Source organism: Zalophus californianus, chromosome 3 (assembly GCF_009762305.2).
Source record: "Zalophus californianus isolate mZalCal1 chromosome 3, mZalCal1.pri.v2, whole genome shotgun sequence".
Lineage (NCBI taxonomy): Eukaryota > Metazoa > Chordata > Mammalia > Carnivora > Otariidae > Zalophus > Zalophus californianus.
The window spans coordinates 44,849,337-44,871,196 of NC_045597.1; the positions used below are offsets into that span (position 1 = coordinate 44,849,337).

General features: G+C 34.1%; 1 protein-coding gene across 8 annotated transcripts in view; it reads right to left on the reverse strand.

The window, feature by feature from the left end:
* Positions 1-21,860, reverse strand: part of TDRD3 (tudor domain containing 3) — a 160,431-nt gene that overhangs the window by 16,325 nt on the left and 122,246 nt on the right. For 6 of the 8 annotated variants that reach the window (XM_027589063.2, XM_027589067.2, XM_027589068.2 and 3 more), the window contains exons 12-13: positions 19,987-20,112; positions 9,010-9,095 (exon numbers count right to left, since the gene is read on the reverse strand). In XM_027589063.2, the coding sequence (XP_027444864.1) occupies positions 9,010-9,095; positions 19,987-20,112 (212 nt within the window). The remainder of the gene's footprint in view (positions 1-9,009; positions 9,096-19,986; positions 20,113-21,860) is intronic. The other 2 variants (XM_027589069.2, XM_027589064.2) reach the window with 1 other exon arrangement.

A 21,860-nucleotide genomic window follows, 5' to 3' on the forward strand; every position in this document is an offset into this window, starting at 1 on the left:
ATTTCATGGGGTTCCTGTAGGTATTAAATCGATTAATGCAGGTCAAGAGTTATACAGGGTGCCTGGTGTGTAAGTGTTCCAATTATAATCAGGCTCTAAAGAGGACTCTAATCTTCACATTCTCAGCCATTTATTCCCCTTTACCTCAATATGTTAGTAGAGAAATAACATATCACCTTGCTGTTATTGAAAGAGAAATTACTCTCAGTATGCTTAAATTTATGGATTTCTTTTCCTCATGTTGAGATTTCAAAATGTTCAGTATATGAGGAGTTAGCTTTTTTTTTTTTTAAAAAAAAAAGAAAATCATTCTCTTTCCAAGTTTAGGAGACCTTCTCAATCATTTTTGATGGTAAGATGGCTGAAGAAAGAGAATGGTATCACAAAGATTTTCTCCAAGAATAATGAGAGAAACTTCTCTCTCTCTGTCAACTTAGGTAAAGGAAAATTATACAGTATATATCACCTGATTTAATTAAGGCTATTAAACATATTATATTTTCCTGTAATAATTTCTATGCTTACTGAAATTCAGGAACCCTTTTTCAGATGTTCAACACAGGCTAGGGGAACTAATAATATACTCTTGAGAGTAATATGCTCATCATCTTACACAAAGGGGGAACATAATAAATGTTTGTTCCTGTTTAATATGTTTTGTTCTCCTTGTTCAAGAATGAAGCTATTTCTCCTTGTCCGTAGAGCCACAGCGGAAGGAACAATGACAAAAAGGACACGTTAGGAAGTATTACTTTGGAGTCAAGAGAGTTTCTTAGGTTTTTCAAGCACTTAATATGTATTTTTCTGAAAAGTATTAAGGTAAAACAATCAACTTTTTTATTTATTTTTTTAAGATTTTATTTATTTGAGAGAGAGAATGAGAGATAGCATGAGAGGGAAGAGGGTCAGAGGGAGAAGCAGACTCCCTGCTGAGCAGGGAGCCCGATGTGGGACTCGATCCCAGGGCTCTGGGATCATGACCTGAGCCGAAGGCAGTTGCTTAACCATCTGAGCCACCCAGGCGCCCCAACAATCAACTTTTTTAAAATTCTAAATTCATCCAGAAGATTATTTAAAGTATAACTACTTTATGTAACTTAAAACTCTTGCCCTCTTCTCTCCCCCATCCCACCCCACACACAATGTGTAAGCTGCTTATTAAAATAAAAAGTAAGATGGGGCACCTGGGTGGCTCGGTTGGTTGAGCGAGTGCCTTCGGCTCAGGTCATGATCCTGGAGTCCCGGGATCGAGTCCCACATCAGGCTCCCTGCTCAGTGGGGAGTCTGCTCCTCGCTCTGACCCTTCCCCCTCTCATGTGCGTGCTCTCTCTCTCTCAAATAAATAAATAAAATCTTTAAAAAAAAATAAAAAGTAAGGCAAGTAGATCCTACTGGACTAGAAGAAAAGGACAGTAGACAATCAGTGATGATGTCATTATTGTACAGGAATTTGTAAAACTGAGGATTACTAGGGGCGCCTGGGTGGCTCAGTTGTTAAGCATCTGCCTTCGGCTCAGGTCATGGTCCCAGGGTCCTGGGATCGGGCTCCCTGCTCGGCGGGAGGCCTGCTTCTCCCTCTCCCACTCTCCCGGCTTGTGTTCCCTCTCCGTCTCTCTCTCTCTGTCAAATAAATAAATAAAATCTTAAAAAAAAAAAAAACACCTGAGGATTACTAATTAAGGCCTAATGAAAAATCAGTAAGACTTGGAAAGTTTATGGTATTCTTAACAGTTTATAAACTCTGAAAGTTATAAAGTGTAACACTGATGATAGTCAAATTCCACTTTCATTATCTTTGAATAAGGACATGACAGTCTTTTAAAAGCTGAATTGAAATGAGGAGAAAAGCCTGTTCAGGGTTAAACACTAATTTATGCAATCCCCGGTTTTGACAAGAATCCTGTCAGTGTCAAGCAGCAGGTACACTGACAGGAGGATGGGCTGAACAGCTTTGTGTCAGAGCTAGGACAGAAGTCACCAATTTATGAAGGCTGTTAACAAACACAGGACTTCAAAAGTGTGAAGAAAAATGGTTTCGCACAAAGGAAATGATGGAAATTTTTATAACTTTGCAGGCAACACTATTAGCTTAAAGGAACACAGTTCTTTCATTTTGTGGGAAAAACTAGTTTACTTTAAAAAAGGATTTATGGATTTTTATTTTAGGCCTGCATTTTAAGACTCCTAATATAGAAGTTAATTATACTAGTAACATTGTAATAGAAAAGAAAATTTTAAAAGGAAATATACAAGAAAAAGGAATTAATTCGAAGAAAAAGACGGTGCAAAGAAGCAGTCTGGGTTTCCTTCCAAGAGAGATAATTTGGGATGGATACCCAACTCTTGATTTGAAAGTTCCAATCAGCAGCTGCTAATGTAGCAGTCCAGGGTCAGCAAACATCACTTTGAAAAGATGGACAATAAGGGAAGCTGCTCTTTCCAAAGCCTTGAAAGAAAACTACAGAAGTGGAACCAACAGAAATTAAGAATCTATGTGCCAGGCATTTCAACTATTCAATGATTGAATAAAATGTTTATTGAGCAGCTACTATGATCTTTTCAACAACTCCAACAAACTGCATATTTTTATCGCTATTTTTCAGAGGGAAAACAAAAGTGAGGTTTAAAGAGGGTGATATATTTTGGCCAGGTTATGTTGCTTTTTCTGCACATCCCAGTGGATGAAGAGGCTGAAGGACAGAATTAGACTGATCATGTGAAACTCTTTGAGGTTTATAGAAATAGATCAAAATCAAGTGTTTTCCACCTCACTTGCATTTTAAACACATCATGAAATTTATAAGGTAGGTGTAAGAACACTAAGGTGCTACTGTTCTTACAACAAATTATCCATACTGCTAGCTACTCTGAAGGGCTCAAGTGAAGGACAATTGGCCCTGAGAGGACTACACTCTGTAAACAGCTGCTACACTTTAAATGAATTAATGTAAGTAAAGAGCTTAGAATATGTCTGTTGCAAAAATAAGTGTTCAATAAAGTGCGCTATTATTACTGCTTCACAAATGTAAAGTTCTATTCTTTATAATGTCACATAAAACATAAACAGTTTTTCTTTCACTGGTTTGAGTCAAGCGATTTGACTAAGTTACCCTAGTGAATTAGAGAGGTTGAAAACCTAACACACAATGCTAAATGAGCCTTTAGGTGGCACTTTACATTTCCAAAGTGATTCTTAAATTATTGGTGTTAATAATCAATGTAATATAAAAGAGAGGCTAAGAAATCTGGTCAATTAGCAACATGTTCATTTTTCTTCCAATGAAGAAAGGAACCCAGAGGCAACCTTCTTTACTGGGGCAAATCTTACCAGCTTACCAAATATAGTTAACTGTCTTTATAAAATTCATCCAAGTTAATGTTCCCCATTTTGGTATCTAGAGACAAGCAGCATTAACTCCCCAGAGAACATGACTACTGAGAAGGAAAGTATAATAAAGCAGTAAAATGTACCAATACAAACTATTACATGTTCCAAGATATTTATCCTCAGAGGCTTAGGTTAACACAAATAATTCTGTTGTATACTTAATTGTCAATATCCTAACATTACCTAAGAACTTAGAACTCTAATACATTTTAAACAAGGGATGTTCTTTAATTTCATAATTTGATAAACCTCATAGTACTATTATGCTCCTCTGTTTGAGTGTTATCACATTCAGCAGCATAAACTTTGAGAGAGACTATTTTTCTAAGCTCTCTCTGGTCCCAGTGAGAGACTATTGTTTAGGCTCTTTTTAGAAACTTTATCAATATTGTGGTGTGGTATGTCCATGATGGGCCATCCCCTTCAATGCCAGAACAAGAATATTCCATGACAGTTGACAAATTAACTATATGATTGTGAAGAGCGTATGTTCTTAACAGGATTACCTAGTTTCTTATTTAGATTTTGTTTTATATTTCCACAGCTAGTAGGGGACAACTCTTTATAAGTGTCACGCAAAAATTATGAAGGGCATTAAAAAAAATTTCCTCATTTAAAACTGTGTTGGTGTTAGGAAAATCTCTCCCCATGAATATATTGGTCAGGAATAGATGGATAGGTCATAGATAGATGAGGTCTCCTGAGATTAATGCTTTTTTCCTTTAATTTCCTACCTTTTTTATTTTGTTCTCTAAACAAACAATTTAGTAACTATCACAGCTTTTTAAACACTGATATCTTTCATGTGTTTCCATGCGCGTGCGCGTGCATGTGCACACACACACACACAGAGTCTGAGAATGTTCATGTACCCAATTAACATTTTTATCTATTCAATACATCACCACCTAGCATGAAGATGAGTTCAAGAAGCCCCACAACTTTGTTAATAGTCCTAGGATTAATGTTAATGGTTTATGCATAAATGCCCACCTTTACAGAGCATTTTCCAATACTGAATTTTGCTGGAGTCGTAGGGCAATAATATAGTCATTATGTTTATGCAGGCTTTCAAATATCAGGATCCTAGTGAGAACCTCTATCAAAAACTGGCTAGGGGTTAACTATTAGCTTCTGCTTAATAAACATGGAAAGTTCTCATTTGTATATCCACTTAAACTTTTCTAGTAGCTACTAAAAGACTAGAAACTGAGAGTGAACTGTCACAGTATGCTTTACACATGATTTTTACTAAGGGTTGAAAACTTTTGCTCTGAAAACACATTCTTGGTCAACTCCCTCTGCCATGTTCCTGGGCAGTTTTTAAATCTTTACTTTGCCCTTCAAAATTCTTCTCCTATTTTTGACCTTATTACTTTCAACTGATGACCGGCTTTTACTTCACAAAGAGAGTTCATTAGAATTATTCAGCTTCCTTCCCTGAGACCCAACAATTTAACCTCACCACACCTATATTTACTTCTTCCTCCTCCTCTCCCCAGTGTTCCTCAAACATCCAAAGTCACATGTGATTGTGCCCCACTTTCTTATCATGGCCTGGGTTTTTAAAAATCTTTACTCCTATTTTTACAACCTCTCCTTTTCTCTTTGCTTCACTGTGCCTTTGATGTAAACAGGCTTGGGTTTTTACCCTGAGTTCTTTTACTCTTTAATCTCATCCTCTATGCTTTTTATCTTCACAACCAAGATCTTAAAAATAGCCTACACCTCATTTTCTTGTCTCCCACTCATTCTCAAGAAACCGTAAGTTGCAATGCACATGCACCATTCCACTGGAAATGCATGCTACAGTTACCAGTCACCTACTGATAGCCAAATCCAACAGGTAGTTTCCAGTTCTTATCTTTCTTGATGTTTCCAGCACTATGTATTATGGATTCAGCACCTATTCCTGCTGTCCTCCCTGGCTATACCTTCTCAGTGCCCCTTCCCACCCCTTTGTGAAATTCCCCAGAAGTCTGACCCCAGTCCTTGTCTTTCTCTTTTTGCACATTTTCTCTAGGCAATCTCACCCATACTCTTTACTTTTGCCTAAATTCTGATGACTCCAAGGTCCCCACCTCTTGCCTTAACTATTGTAGTAACTGGTCTCCATGCTCTGCTGCTTTCACTGAAACCCATCTTCTATACTAGGGCAATAATCTCTCCCTTTTTAAGATTTTACTTATTTGAGTGAGAGAGAGAGAGAGAGAGAGAGAGAGAGAGAGAGAGAGAAATAGAACATGCATGCGCTCCATGGGGCGGGGAACAAAGGGAGAGGGAGAAGCAGACTCCCCACCGAGCAGGGAGCCCGATGAGATGCGGGGCTCATCCCAGGACCCTGGGATCACGACCTGAGCTGAAGGCAGATGCTTAACTGACCGAGCCACCCAGGTGCCCCTAGGGCAATAATCTCTTAAAGCAAAGATCACATTATGACACTCGCCTGCCTAAAATCTTTCAGTAGCCCCTATTCTGAGGGATAAAATTCAAACTCCTTACCATAACCCGCCTCATTCTTCATCCTTTGACCCCGCCTTCCTTTTCAGCCTCATCTACTGAAGATTACTAGACCCACCTGTACTGTTGCCAATATACCTCGCTCTACCATGCCCTCTAGAATTTCCCTGACTTCTCCCATTTCTTACTTTCCTCCCTTTTTCCCTCCTTTTACCCTTCAAGACTTTCAAGACTCACATTAAACTTCAGTTATCCAGATTTAACAAATATTTACTGAGGGCACCTTATTTTCCAGGTACTGTTCTGAATGCTGAAGTATTAGCTGAGAAAAAGTCCCTGTTCTCACACTGATTTCACTTAGGGGCTGGAGGCCGGAGCAAAATGTGCAGAAAATAAAGCAGGGCAAAGGGGCTAGAGAATTTTTGTGATGGCACACTGCTGTTTTATAATCAGATGGTCAGGGAAGGCCTTGATTGATTCCTCCATGAGTCAGTGCCTGACTGAGTTAGGTACTCTGTGCTCTGCTCAGGATAAACAGATGCTGGCTTACTTCCTGGGCTCCTCTGCGAGTCTAGGACTCCTTGAGAGCAGAGACTGCTCATCTATGCATTTCCATTGGCTAGCACATAATCATTCTAAGGATATGTGCCCAGCACTGTTCTCAGTGGTGAGTTAAAGCCACCTAGTAAGTGCTCAAAAAAAGGATTTCTGGAATAGACTGATAACATGTTTGAAATGATTAATAGAAAAACCTCAAATATAAAAATTTCACTTTGTACTTAATATTTTAATAATGTATCAATACTAAAACAGGGACAAAGAGTAAAACAAAATATTATAACTACATAGTAACATATTCCTGAAATTATGCATGGTAGGGAAGTACAGATTAAAGAAATATTTCATAGAAGAAATGTATTTTGCTCTGTATTTGAAAGCACTTGGAAGAGACTAAATTCTGAAGGTGTTTAAGCATTTTGGGAACAGTATAATTAAGGGAGAATTTTGCAAGGAATTGGGAAATAGGTTGTATGGATAGAGTGAAAGTAGGTGGTAAGACTTTGTATAGGTAACTCGACTTGTTTAGTTATGGGAGTATTTCATTTACTAATGATAGGAACAAGTTTAAGGCTAATGGTATTTTATCCATGAAAAACCATAATCATGTTGCTGTTAACCTCACTGAAGGCAAAGGCAAAATTAAAAACTGAAAGGTGATGTTTTATCTTATTTTTTTCCTCCTATATTTTCAGATCCTTTTTGCAAATTTTTGGGATTTTTTTAAGACTAAAATTCCCTAATTATGATCAATTTTCTTCTTGCTAATTTTATTTTGCTTACTTTTTCAAATAAAAAATGTAATACAAAACTACAGAAAGTTTATAAAATTGAAAAAATGTATGTATACACACATGCAGAGTATATATAATTCTACTACACTAAACCACTTCACCTTGAGTATATTCTCATTCAAATCTATACATTGCTTTTATTTACTCATCATAAATATTTCCATTGATATTACAGCCTTCATAATGATCTTTCATCACAGCTGTAAAATATTTCATTCAGCAGATGGAAGATCACTTATTTTACCATTCTCTTATTGTTAGGCATTTAGGTAACTTCTAGTTTTTACTATTATCACAAGCCTGCAATGATCATCTCTCAGCAATTAGCTTATTTCCTTTGCTCTTTCCCCTAGGAGAGATTAACAACTGTGGGATTATTGGTTTAAAGGGTATGAATCTTTCAAGGTTTGGAAAAAAATCAGAAGGATCACATCAATTTACATCACCATCACCAATGTATAAGAGTACTCACATCACGGCATCTTTGCCAGCATGAGCATTATCTAATTTTTTTCCCATTCACTCATACATTTAACACTGTACTTAATTGTTTCAATTTGCATTTGAATACTACTGGAGTTCAATATTTCTCTCTAATTTTTATTAATGAAAGATGACACTGCTACTTCAGCAAGAAACCATATTGAGCATAAGTCAACGGTTCAAGGCTGTAAAAATAAAATAAAATAAAAATCTTTAAGTTAATCTAATCATGGCATGATTAACTGTTATTGTGCTCCATGATAATTAGGCATTAATAGCAAGCAGTTCATGTAAGTGGCTATTATTACTATTATTTACACATAGCCAGATCAAGTATTCTTAGATTTAGGGAAGGCTGGACCAAGTAGAGATATAAGGTCTTTTTAGGCACTCAAAAAGATCCCTTGATCTGGAACCAGATGTGATCCAGAAGGCAAGTTCTCTTTCTTCCTTAGCTCCACACAGCCTCTAGAAACCAAGCACTCAGTAAAGATCATAGGCATTATAAATGTAGTTTGGCTGAGGGTGGGCTAGAATTTACTTTACTGAGAAGCAAAGATGAGGCCCAGTCAGATATAACTCAAAGAGCTGACCAAAGAAATGCCCATTAAATTCCTTGTCTCTTCTCTCTATGGTTAGTCCTCAAGCTAAGGATCTAGGTTTTCAGCAAGACTTCTGAAGAACTTTTAAATTCTGAACTACTTCCATCTCCTTTCCTGAAGAGAAAAAGAAAGGACTTAGAGGCTCCACATATTCCCATTTTTCCAGTCAACCTTATTAACTGATGCAGGTGTGATATGGGTAACAGGATTTAAAGGCCTTCCCTCTGCCAAAAACCTTTCTCCCCAACACTGTCCGAACGTCCATGCATTAGATTCTTGAGGTTTCTAAGCCCGTAATTCTGAGAAGATTAAAGGAGAAAGGCAGGCATGTGAAGGGTAAGAAGGGGTAACAGTAATCCACATTTCATTGTGAAATTAATTTAACCAGACTGGTTTTATATTCTTAGAATACGTTACTCTGAAGCATGCAGAGGATAGGAATAAGAATTCCAATATGGAGAGGACATAGGGAGAAGCAAAAGGAATTAAGTATTTTGAGTTGCTTTAAAAATAACATAGCTGAGGACACCATACTATAGAAGAACAGGGAAGAAGGCCAAGCTTTTGATAATAAAAATGTATGTTTCCATACACCTTGGGAGTTTATTTCCATTGATCATACTACTTAATTGATTTAGAGTTTCCCATTTCCATTGATCATACTACTTAATCCTCAGAACAACCCTGTACTAAAACTGAGACCCAGAGATATTAAGTAACTTACCCAGAGTCACATAGGTAGTAAGTGGCAGAGCCGGGACTCGACCCAGGTCTTCTGATTCCTCCTGTGCATTTCCAGCTCCCCTGGAGCTGAAGCAGGGGCAAAAAGGGAGGTGGGAGTAATTTGCCCAAGACCAGCCTTGCCCTCTCCCCTTCTTTTAAAGGCCAAGCAGGGCAGCCATTTAACTCTTGCAGTGACCCCTTTCTATCAAATTCTCTCAGGATACAGCACACAGATTCTGAAAATGTGTCTCAGCCTTGGGTCAAGAATGGCAGTAAGTAGTAAACAATGTCAGAGTAATTTTGGCAGTACTTTGCCACTGATGTGAAATTTACTGGAATCTCATTTCAGAAAGTAAAACTTATTTTTATAAATGAAATTATTTAAAGCAGTTTGTTTGAAAATTTTTTTAGCAGTTTCAGTCAAACCTTTCAAATTATACCACTATAAAAATTATTTTGAAAAATACCTAAGAACCAAGATACCAATTCTACATTCAACCTACTCTCTGGCCATTTTTTTCCTATCTTAATGATCTTCTCTCAGTGATCGTTTTCGCTAAAGCAATTATAATCATTCGAATGGACACATATTTAGTCTTTTTATAGCCAATTTTAAGTATTTTCAACAAATTAATAGGAAAGTGTATCATCTTGAGATGTAAATCTTATGTTCATTTCTAAATTATATCTAAAATGTTTCTAATGTAACCTTTTATAATTAATTTTCTATGATAAAATTTAGAGTTTCCAGTCTCTAGTTTCTTGAATAGTTCCTTAATATTTCTTAGGGAATTATATATTTTAATTTCTGATCTCAATTACTTACATTTCTAATAAGTTTTAAACACATTCAGTGAGAAATTTTTCTCTTTGCTTATTTCCTAAGAATGCAAGGATACAATTTAAATCAATTGGGCATATAACCAACTTCTTACCATTTCTAGATCTTTTTGTACTCAGCTCCAGTACATCTCAGTCTCTAACAGTCTTTGCATTTATGAGAACTACTATCAGTAGGGCTAGGTGTTAAGTTAGCATCAATTATAATCAGGGATTATCAATTTATTTGTGCCCAAAGCTTTTAGAGGCTTTTTGAACTTGAAAAGCCCTATTTAACGAGACTTCATTTGAGGATCAGTCTTATCTGAGATGGAACATACCCAACCTAATAGTTAAAAGCTACATGAAACCTTTGAGAGGAATAAAAAGGCAAATATCCAGACATAAAAACAAAAGAGAAAGAGGATACGAAGGAGGAGTCTGGATGAGGGAAGAGGAAAAGGAGAGAAGGGGAAAAAACAGAAGAGGAAAAAATGCTTATCTAGAATAAACAAAAAATTTCCAGTAAGTATTAACACTCTCAGGTTCTTGATATGCCTCCCTTTTCCCTTTGCTTTAAGACTTCAATACCATATTTTAAAAAATCTAATCGTTTTGCATACTTATGGTCAAATTCAGGAATTCCTAAAAATAATAATATTTATATTCTCTGACCACTTTATGAGGTAAAAAAATTAGTGTACTTTTTTCCATGTTATTTTCAGCCTTATTTACAGAAGTCTCTTCAAGATAAAAGGGTCATTATATTCTCCTAAATCCCTCATTAAATAGTACCAAAAATGGTTACCAACATTAAAAAAAAGAACCCAAGTCCATACATTTTAAAATTTGAACCATACAGAAACAGAATTAAACTGACTCCTAATATCTTACTTTGTATAGTAAATTCTTGGTTAAAGCATGACCAAGAGGTCTTACCCTAATTTTTTAATCACAAGATCTGGGAAAAAATGAGTGTACTTCAGGCAAGATAAAAATGCCAATAAAAGGTCGTTAAAAACTTAATAATAGTTTCGAAAAGTCAATGCTAGCTTTCCCCCACTTGCTTCCTTCATGCTATCCTATTCGTTTAACATGCATAACAAAATTGTAATCAAGAACCATGCCAACAATGGTTCCCAGACTGGAACCATCTCAGTCTGATGGAGGCCTTATTAATATTTATTAGGTGGCTTCTGAAAGGAAAGAAATATATCTTCTACTTCTCATATCCTTTTAATCCCTTGGGTATATAGGGCAATCTACTTTCCAAAGTAGCTTTGCTACAAAAAGCATTCAAAGAATATTTATTGAAAAACTATCCTATTAAATTGTTATGCTCTGGCTTGATGTCTGACAAAGGACTCTTCAGTAATAAAGGTGACCACCAGAACAACATAAATCATTCAACACATAATTTCTGACCTCCTTCCACTGTTTTAGTTATCAAGCCAGTTCATGTCCTCACTTAAAATTCTAATCCCTTCAAGCTCTAAAAGACCTGGGACTTACAGTATGTATCTACTGCTTATTTATAGAGTTCCTATGCACTCCCAACTAGCTATTATCCAACCTTGTTTATAATTATAAGTGCCTAAAAAGGGCAGGTTTCTTAAAATAAGAATTTTTTCCCCCTCCAGGTCACTCAAGTGAGCTCTGGAATTATATCCAAGATTATCAATTCATTTCACTTAACTGCTGTTACCAGGAAAACAAGAACAGGAGATCAAGAGCAGTTAGGTATAGCTTGCTTATTTGCTAGAAGGTTTTTAACAAGCTTTTAACTAATTAAAACAATATTATTCAAAAGCTTTAGGACATACTAGAGTATTAGTGAAAAAGCAATATAAATGTTGAAACAAAATAGAATTTTTGGTCTTTTAGGATTCTCCTTCACTTAAGAATGTTCACTTACCCAGTGGAATTAACTTGCTTTGACACTTTCTTTTGAAATATCTTAACAAAAAGAGGGATTTCACATTTCGCCTTAGGCTAGTTCATTGGAGAATAACAAACACAAAACCCCAAAAAAAGGTGAAAATGTGTTACTGTTGGCATGTAAATATCATGTGGGTTATGAGGTGAGACTTACAGAGAAGGACAGCAATATTATAAAAGCTATAATGGGTAGTAGTCTTCACAAATGACAATTTTTAAAGGTTAATACATAGAAGTTTTCAGATTTAGAGTTAAGCTAAAATTAAAAGACCAGTGAGTTATGTATAATTATATGTAACATAAGATCTTAATTTTATTTTTATGTACTAAAACATTATTACTAATGACATAAATACTTAGAAGGGACCTAAAATTTCAGGAATATCCTGTCCTCTATTCAAAGAAAGGTTAAGAATCTTAAAACATGTTTGAGGAGAAAATTTTCTTTTATATATTTAGTCTCTAATTTATAACATAAAAATGGAGTATTATGTTACTAATAAGAAGTTTGGAACATCTAAAACAATATATTTAAACATAAATCTTCATCCTCTCTTAAAGTTGGAAAATTTCAAAACTAGAAAGAAGGTAACAAGACAGCTAAACTCTTTTCCAAAAATATATCCCATAGACTCTCTGTAACAGGTTAAAAATAAAAAAACAGAATTCCATAAACAAATTGGTTTGTGAAGCAATATATGCTACTTCTCTCTCTTAGAGATTAAAATATATATCACTGATGCGAATGTTCAACAGTAATTTCTAAATAATCAAAAATAAAAGCACTCAAAGCAAATGAACATAAGCTCATAGATCTAATAAGTGATTTAGCAAGATTGCAGGATAACTACAAATCACTGATGAAGGAAATTACAGAAGACGTAAACAAATGGAAAAAAACAAAACAAAATAAAATACATATTGTCTTGATAAGTCCCATAATAAAAAAGCATACTTAATTTTTTTAACCCAGCATTTTCCAAATTTATTTAACCAGAAAGTGGAACTAATGTTCTTAGAACACACTTCAGAAAATCCTGAGCTAGATGGACTAGACATTAAAAAGTATACACAAAAAATCAGTGACTTTTGTATTCTTACAGTAGTCTAAGTTGCTTAACTAGAGCCTCTTCAATTATGTTTACTCTTAATAAACTACATGGGTTTTCTTTTTAAGGCAAATAAAATGTACTCACTGTTGTGTACCTCCTTTCCCTTCTCAATGGAGCTCTCAGTCAATGACAGGTTACTAAGGGAGTTATTTCAAGCCAAGGTGTAAAACTCTTGCTAGTAGTTCTCAAGTTTAATGGAATCGGAAGCTCTATAACACGGGAGTATTTCTCACAAAGAGACAGATCAACTCCACTCTTTCCTAGAGATGTGATAGTGAAGCCTATTGCTCATGATTCTAGAATAAATAGTACAGGTCCAGTAAAGTTCAGAAAATTAAGATCAGTAGGAAGGGCAGTCCATATACATCAACAGATACCACCTTTTAAAGAAAAAAAAAAGGGGGAGGGGAGCCAAGAGGATACAAGGCTGTTTTGGAAATAGAGTGAAAACAGAGAGAGATGGCTAATAAACCAGATGACCAAAGTAAGAATATAGAAAAAGAGTATTAAGTAGAGACACAAGATGACCATGTAAAATTAACAAAGAGAATGGACAACTGACAACAGACTATGCAATCAAATATGTATCCTAAGTCCCCTTGTAGCCCATCGCCAGCAAGGTTTACAATCACTGACTTCACAGGAGATATGCTGCAGGGTCTCCCTCTGAAAGCGAATAAAGTCTGTGGTGCAATGAGCAACATTCTTTTTCCGCTTTTTTAGGTGCAGGAGGAAGAGGGTCAGAAATTTACTGGAAACTAAAATAGAACTGTGTGCATTTTTTAAATTCAAGAATGCCTCTTCAGATTTATAGCAATCTTTAAAATATACTGGCATGAGTGTCTAGTCAAGGCACATGCCCAATACAAGAGTGACATCTTTGGAAACAGAGAAATAAAACCAAACAAAAATATTCCTCAGATTCATTTATTTTACTACTTTATTTCCTGTGCAGTGAGTATATTAGCAAGTCTTTTGCATTATATGCAAAGGAATGGTAAAATTCAGTGCAATTGAAACTGTAATTGAAATTATAGTTTTAAAAGTCCTGGTAAGTAAAGTAAATGAAAAAACAAAAATTTACACTTAGAAGAAAACAAGGCTTAAGCCTACGGAACAAAAAGGTCAAAAGAAAAAATAAGTTCACCTGACAATCCCAGCACCCTTCAGCTGAAGGTCTTAACCATGATGCCTCCTTAAGACTACTTTGAAGGAAAAAGTAAATCATATAATATTCAGCATAAATCTAAAACATCATGAATTTAATTCCTAATTAACCAACATCATAACTCAGGGCTCCACCCTCTAGGTTGCTATTAATAAAGGTGAGACTTAGAAGATAAAAGATTAACATATTATCTGCTGGTATTCACTTATACAAAAAGAAAATGTTGCAGATTTTTCAGTTATGCTAACTTGATTCTTAATGTTAATACTCAAATAATTTAAGGCTTGAATTGTTTTATGAATTGTAATTAAAGTTAGAAACAAATCTCAGTAGTATGACTATAGTAACTTTAAAAAGACAGAAAGCACATCTTAGGTAATATCCTGACATGTTACTTCACTTTGGAAGTTATTTCACCTTTGGAAAAAGTAACGTGAAATAATAATATAATACATTCACTGCTCAAAAAAGAACAACTCAGATTACCCAGAAACCTTTTAAAGATGTTTTGATATATATAGTTCCTTTAGAGATTACAATATATTGTTATCAAATAGCAGAATTCAAACAATGCTTTTTGTACAGGTTCTTAAAATTATTATCTAGCATATTATTCTCTTAGTATTAATTTAAATGGTGAAATAAAATGTCTCTATTGAATAATATAGCAGGGTCAAAACTAGATGTCAACATTTTCATAATAATCTGTTAGGTTTGGCTATTACAAATGAAATATGGCCTTCAGGGGGTAGATACCAGCAGTATTAAGTTGACATATCTATGCATATGGCATGCATTTATGAATGAATAACCTCTCCCTCTATGTGAGCAGCTTTCATATCTCCAGTAAAGTCCTTCTGTATATTCCACAACCTCTGGTGGGAATTGTGAAAGGCTGGGTAATTGATGAAGAAATAAAGAATGTCAAATACAACCAAACTTTATTAAATCAAAGCTTGAAGATATTGCGTGGAATCCCCAAATTCCATCACCTGTGATTTGAAAATTATGTTCTTAAATGGGGCTAAGCTAGCTGTACAGTTTCATTCTGATTAACTCTGTTTATAATGCAACAAAACAAAACACAACACAATGAGCACTGTCCATATGACAATGTTTGAAAGGAAAGTTTCCTGAAATATGTCTGGTAGAAGAAAATGTATTTCAGTATTTCAGTGACCTTAATCAACTTATGCTTTTAGTGCAGAAATTTAAGTATGATAAATTATACCCAATAATTTAAGAATTTATTAGCAAGAATGAAAAACCTCTGGACTGTGATCAAATATGTGCTTGTACTTTTTACTGGATACTAATTGGCAGAACTTCACTGTTACATAATTCTAATTTTCCTTTGAAGTTAATGATTTCTATAACAATTGCCCTTTTTAATATCTATTATGATCTTTTGATATCAAATACAAACTAGTTATAGCCTAACTTTATCACTACATCATTAAAATTACTAACATGACCTTGTTCTAATACATTTAGGATCCATTTTAACTCATTAATTTATGTATCATAACTCTCAATCTTCTTCCTTATTAAATAGGTTAGGGCTTTTCTGGTTATATGTTTCTTTTTAGTATTTTTATTGGTGATAGAATAATTTATAGTTTTTTGTGAACATCATTTGAGTTTGAAAAGATAACTTTCAAATATGCTCTGAGGATGTCATTATAAAATATTTGTGCAAAGTTACTTCAAAAGTAAAACTTGAGATTGATAGTTTTTTTGGTAAAGTATACTAAAACTGAAAAAAAAGTATCATAATTCTTAAAAAAACAGAACCCAAACCCTCCTAAAAACAAATTTTACTTTTTAAATAGATAGATAAGAACTTTTAAAATAGATAAAATTCATTAAGTCATACTTTTTTCTTCCACATTAATTCTATCTTCAAACAAAGGTGGAATAAAGAGATCTAAACATTATTTAAATTACAACTTCAGTAAACAAGATTTTTTCCACTTGTATTTTATCTTAAAGCTTCAAGAAGAAAGAAAAAAGACCCTCATGAGATATTTGTTTGTTTCACATAACTGGAACTATAACTTTCCTCTAACTTTGTGCAGTGCACAGGGATTTTTGTGTGTTTTGTGTGCTAACAAATACCTTTCACCTAGAGCAGTGCCTGGCACCTAATAGATGTTACAATAAATATTTGTTGAATAGATGAATACAGAAAAACATTTAAAATAGGATGATCATCTAAAAGGCAATAACAATCCATCTGTCCAGAATTAATGCCCAAGATGGTGTGTATGTTAAGGCCTTAGACCTAAGCATTATCTACATAATCATAATTATTTTTGTTGGAACAACAGCTGAACCAGATCTTTTCCTGATATTAAGAAGTACTATGAATCTATAAAGAAAAAGGTTAGAAACCAGCAAGTTCTAAACCATTTCTTGGGATATAAAAGCCTCCACAGAATCCAGGTCATAAAAATACTTGGAAAATCAAGCCTTGACAAGTGTCTCTCCAGGCTTAGGAAAGCAATTCAGAAGCAACTAAATTCTAAAAACACAAAAGGTTTGTCTCAGCAGCAGCACCAGGGTATTTTACAATAATTCCAAATTGCCTGTGGCATCTTTTTACTGGTTTCCCGGTATTAGTTTTAGAGTTAAAAGGAACCAATCTGGAAAGGGCCTGCAGGAAACACAAATAGCAGTTTGCTCTACTCCTAATGTTTTCTCAGTCATCAGAAATAGAAAATAATATTACACTTTTCTTCTTATATAATTTTACAGATAATATGAAACTCCCTAATGCTTCATCTACTTTGGAAAAATAAGGAAAATCGTACAATGTTTAAAGAACACTGGGGGGGGGGGGAGGTGAGAGCATTTATCCAGTTAAGAATAAGTTATGAACCCCGCACTATGTGGGATAGAGAGTTCATTATAATAAAGACACTAAAATTAAAAGAGAATATTTAACGACAGCTAAAAGAACCAGGTGAAATCTAGCTAGAATACAAAAAAATCAAGGGTGGCTTACCAAAAAGTTTACTGAATCATTTTGGAGGAAATAAAGTATTTAATCATAATCAGAGCATATATTTTCACCATCTAAAATATCATCACTGAGTGAGTATGTTCTGGAAGTAAAAAGATGTATCCAAATGGGAAGGGAAAATAAGTAGTCTACAGAGCAAAGGCAAATAATTCCTAAACTTCAGGAGAAAAATATTAACTCTTAAAGTATTAAATTGATTTTTATTTTAATAACCATTCAAGAGACTAATAACTTAGTCACTGAGTCTCTTTATATTTCATGCTTTTTATTTAATGGTTTATCCTCACACCTTTAAGAGACAATACAGGCAACTGATTTCTATAAAAACTTTTGATTTATATGCAGGTTTTGGGTTGTTTTTCCTGCAAACTATTAGAACAATTTTCAATGAATGATAATTGCTACATTTAGGAAAATGAGGTTCTTCCAAAATCTTACACCAATAACAAACACCTTAATAAAAGATAACAATATCACACTTAATAGTGCAAGAGTTAAAAATTAAAAAGTACACAATCCATGGTGTGAGTGAACTGTGCTAAGGCTTTTTAAAAACTTCCCTGTACCTTTGCAGCCCTTTAATTTTTCTAGTAGGACTTGTCAATTAGAATTATCTTCTTTTTGATCTAGTGAATATTTATTTGCTTTTGATTAATTTAAAACTTGTCACAATTCCAGTTACAAAAAGAAAAAGTGCTCATAGACCCTAACATTAATACTCCCAGAGGCCAAGAGAACTCAACACTAACTCTACATTAAATGTATTGACAACTGCATGCACTCTTTTTCTTCAGGGGCTTTTTATGGATATATGCACATATGTATTTTTTTTTAAATGGAGATGAATGAAGATATGTTAAACTGGTGGCTTCTGCATATCGAGGAGATGCTTCTACAAACTAAGTCAGTTATTCATGCAGATAAAGAATGATCTTATCCCCAATAACATTTATGATGCAAAAATATGTTATATTAATTTATGCAAAATCATAAAATATCGATAATCACAGGAGAAAAAATACCAGAATCTCCAAAAGATTTAGTGATTCTATCCTCCTTCTTTCTGTAAAATATTTCAAGCATTTTATAAAAGATTTTTAAGCTGACTGCAAAAAAGTAAATTGGTAAAAAAATAGAATAAAGCATAGATGAATATTCACAAATGGGTAGAATGAATATGAAAATATTGCTGTGGTTCCAGAATCACTACATGGGTTGTGACATCTGATAAAGTCATTGTCCAGCTAAATTTACATGGACTTAAAATCAATGATAAAGCAATGAGGACTATTAAGGGGGGGTGGGAAGGAAAAGTCACTGACTGTAGAAAGAAAATGATCGCTCAGTACCAAACACCTTTGAATGGAAGAGCTACAATGAGGAATGACAAATGTGCTCATCAGTTATGGCCACCCTGAAACAGAAAAAGGAAGTAGAAAAGAGGTGAAGTAAGGAGGCTAAATTTTTCTCTAGGGAGAAAAGAATAAAATTAATCTCTTATCAAATCCTCTAAAAAATTTTAAAAACCTAAGGGTAAAAACTCTATTTTGACCCTTTGACTGTAATAGTTAAACACTTTTGAGAGCACATTATGAACAGCAAACCAGGACTCACCTTCTAGAAATACAGACTTAATAAATAATTACTTTTACCATCAAAATAACATTAAGAGGTATTAATGGAAAAAAGAAAATGAAAATAGCCAGTCATATGAGAATCAGAAGGGCAAAGATATGGTTACATCAAGTTTCTCCAAGGAAAGAAAGACATACATTAGATACTGATGGTATTTCAGTCTTTTAGAGAAAAAGTGTCTAAACTTTAGACAATGAGAGTGAGGGAAAAGATCTCTTAAACATGTTAACCATTAGTAATATACTATAAAATATGAAATGATAAATTATCTAGAAAATGATAGTTTTTCTAGAATAAAAAGGTAAAGAATAAAGTTCCATGGCCCAAAGCATAATTATTGGTACTAGGCTTTTTGTTGTTTTATTTCTCTTGAGGAGACGGGATGGGGGAGGGAAGGGGTAGGGGACACTGAGGTGGTGACAGAAAAATGTAAGAAGACCAACAGAAGTCAGCAAATGAGAAAACACTGTATACTTCAATGATAAGGCTAATGTCTGAATAATATATTTTCATAGACTATTTTGATATTTTAGAGAAATAGAAGCAAATTAGACTTCTAACGATAAGTTTATTAACAGCTATCTATAAATTAGAGAAAGGAAATTTAAAAAAACTATATGAAACTAATTTTAATATGCCTTGCCCTGTTTTTCCTGAAAAGTAGCTGAGAATCTGTCTATATAAAGTCACGTAAGTCCTTATATAAAATGGACTCTCATGAGGCCAACAGTTCAAATTACATCATCAAAATTATCACAGAGCTTTGACATACATTTGTCAACAAAATCAAATAATTATTAAACAGATATTATAGTCGATCTATACATATACATATGTAAATATATATATAGTAAATGCAGCATGACTTCACATATAATTTAAAGTGTTTTTCTTAATTTGATATGTAACTAAAATAAAGAATATATACGTATCCAACAGAGATTTAAATCTGACAACTGCTGGACATAATTTAGTCAAATTTAAAGGAACAAGCTGGGAAGGAACAAAATATGCATAAAAACTTGCAAACGTAAAAAAGGGCACCTATTTCCAAAGCATAATATAACAAAGCATTACACAAGAAAAGTTAATTCCAATGCATTCACTTTTATTGTAGTTCAATGCAATTAATTAGAATCTTACTTTAGGAGTAGCCAGTTTTAAGCAAATTCAAAATATTTTTTTCCACTGGCAAATTTTTTATTGCTATGACTAATCTTTTAGAGCTATGTATTTTCTTCAAAATAGCTTATGCCTCCATACAGAATTTGGATCACGTACCCATGCCTCTGTCTGAATGGGCCTGATGTTGCTTAGTAGCACCTCTTCATAGTTTCCATAATCAATGAATTTAACAACCGCTGTCATACCTGAAGAATGGAGAGCTTCAACTTCTGCTCGGTAAAACTGAGGAGACAAAAATGAGTTTTAAAAGATATGATAATCGATATTGTCTACAAAGGGCAATATCTGATGGAAACATAAATATTCAAAGTGTTACACTGTGCATTTTTTTGAAAGCTCATTTTTTAAGATTAATTTTTAGTGAAATATGTATATATTGTGAAATGATTACCACAGTAAGTTTAGTTATTGTTCATCACCACATATAGTTACAAAACTTTTTTTCTTGTGCTGAAAACTTCTAAGATCTACTCTCTAGGGGCGCCTGGGTGGCTCAGTCATTAAGCGTCTGCCTTCGGCTCAGGTTATGGTCCCAGGATCCTGGGATCAAGACCCACATCGGGCTCCCTGCTCCGTGGGAAGCCTGCTTCTCCCTCTCCCAGTCCCCCCTGCTTGTGTTCCCTCTCTCGCTGTGTCTCTGTCAAATAAATAAATAAAATTAAAAAAAAAAAAAAGATCTACTCTGTAAGCAACTTTCAAATATACAATATTTGAATGAAAATTTTTAAGGGAATAATATTTTTAAGAAAGAAAACTTAACTTTAGATAATAATAAATTGGCTAAAAAAAAGAAATTCTCTCATCTGTATGAGTTCTGACACATACTGAGCAGTAGTAAGATTTCAGGACAGAATAAAGAGGGTCAGTAGAGAATATTCACATGTTAATGGGTGTAAAAAAGAACTAGTGTTAAGTTTTGTTGTTAGCCACTGAAGCCCCTTGACAACATTAGTAAGACAATTCTTACGTACTAATCAGAAAATATAACTATGGAGCAATTTATGTAACAAACAGAAATATATGACAAAAATAAATCTCAAAGAAGAAGGCTCACTGCCACAGTCACCACAGTTAGCTGGGGTGAAGCAGGGATATCAGATAAGGAGTAAACACATTACTTATATCCAGGATTTATAGGATTTGACACACTGCAAGACCAGATACATTTATTTTATCAGTTTACCTAGTGTAATTTGGCTCTGGGAACTAATTCACATTAACAAACTCACAAGGAACTGATTTACATAACAATCAAATTTTTTCTGTTAAGGTAACTAGAAGTAGGTCAACTAACTAATTGAAGTATTTCTCTACTATAGGTCAACCCATTCAGGACCCAAATTATAGGTCTGAATGTTGCTTAGTGAAGATGAAATGAAAACAAAAAACTATCTACTCTTAAGGAACATGTCCTTCAAACTAGGGTAGTTGGATGCTCTTATTATAACACTATCTACTCTAATAGTATCTCTTCATAAGCTCACCAGAATCAGAAAATGCTAAAGGCAACAAAAATTCTTACTGTCTACATCCTTCTAAAATACGTTATCCTGAGTATACCAGGAAAAAAAAAATCTGTTTTTACTGATTAACATCACAAAGGTTATTAAGTTAATCTATAGTGTTTCCTTCCTAGGTCTGGATGCTGGCAAGTTTAGAGACACCATGCTGGAATTTTTTTTTTTTTTTGTGGAATTTTTCTTATCTTAGAGTTCTTGATATACATTCACATCTATCTATCCCTCCTTTATTGTTTAACCTCACACTTCTGTGATCTGTGAATTGCTGTATTTCTGGATGAATGTTTCAACTGTAAGCTTCTCAGATAATTATGTCAGTTCTGGTAACAAGAGTCATAATATATCCTAGGAAAACAAATACGTTGACATCCTTTTAGAAGCTTACAATCTAATAAAAACAACGTGTGTAAAACAATGCCTTCTATATCATGTGGAGTGTACTGTACTAAT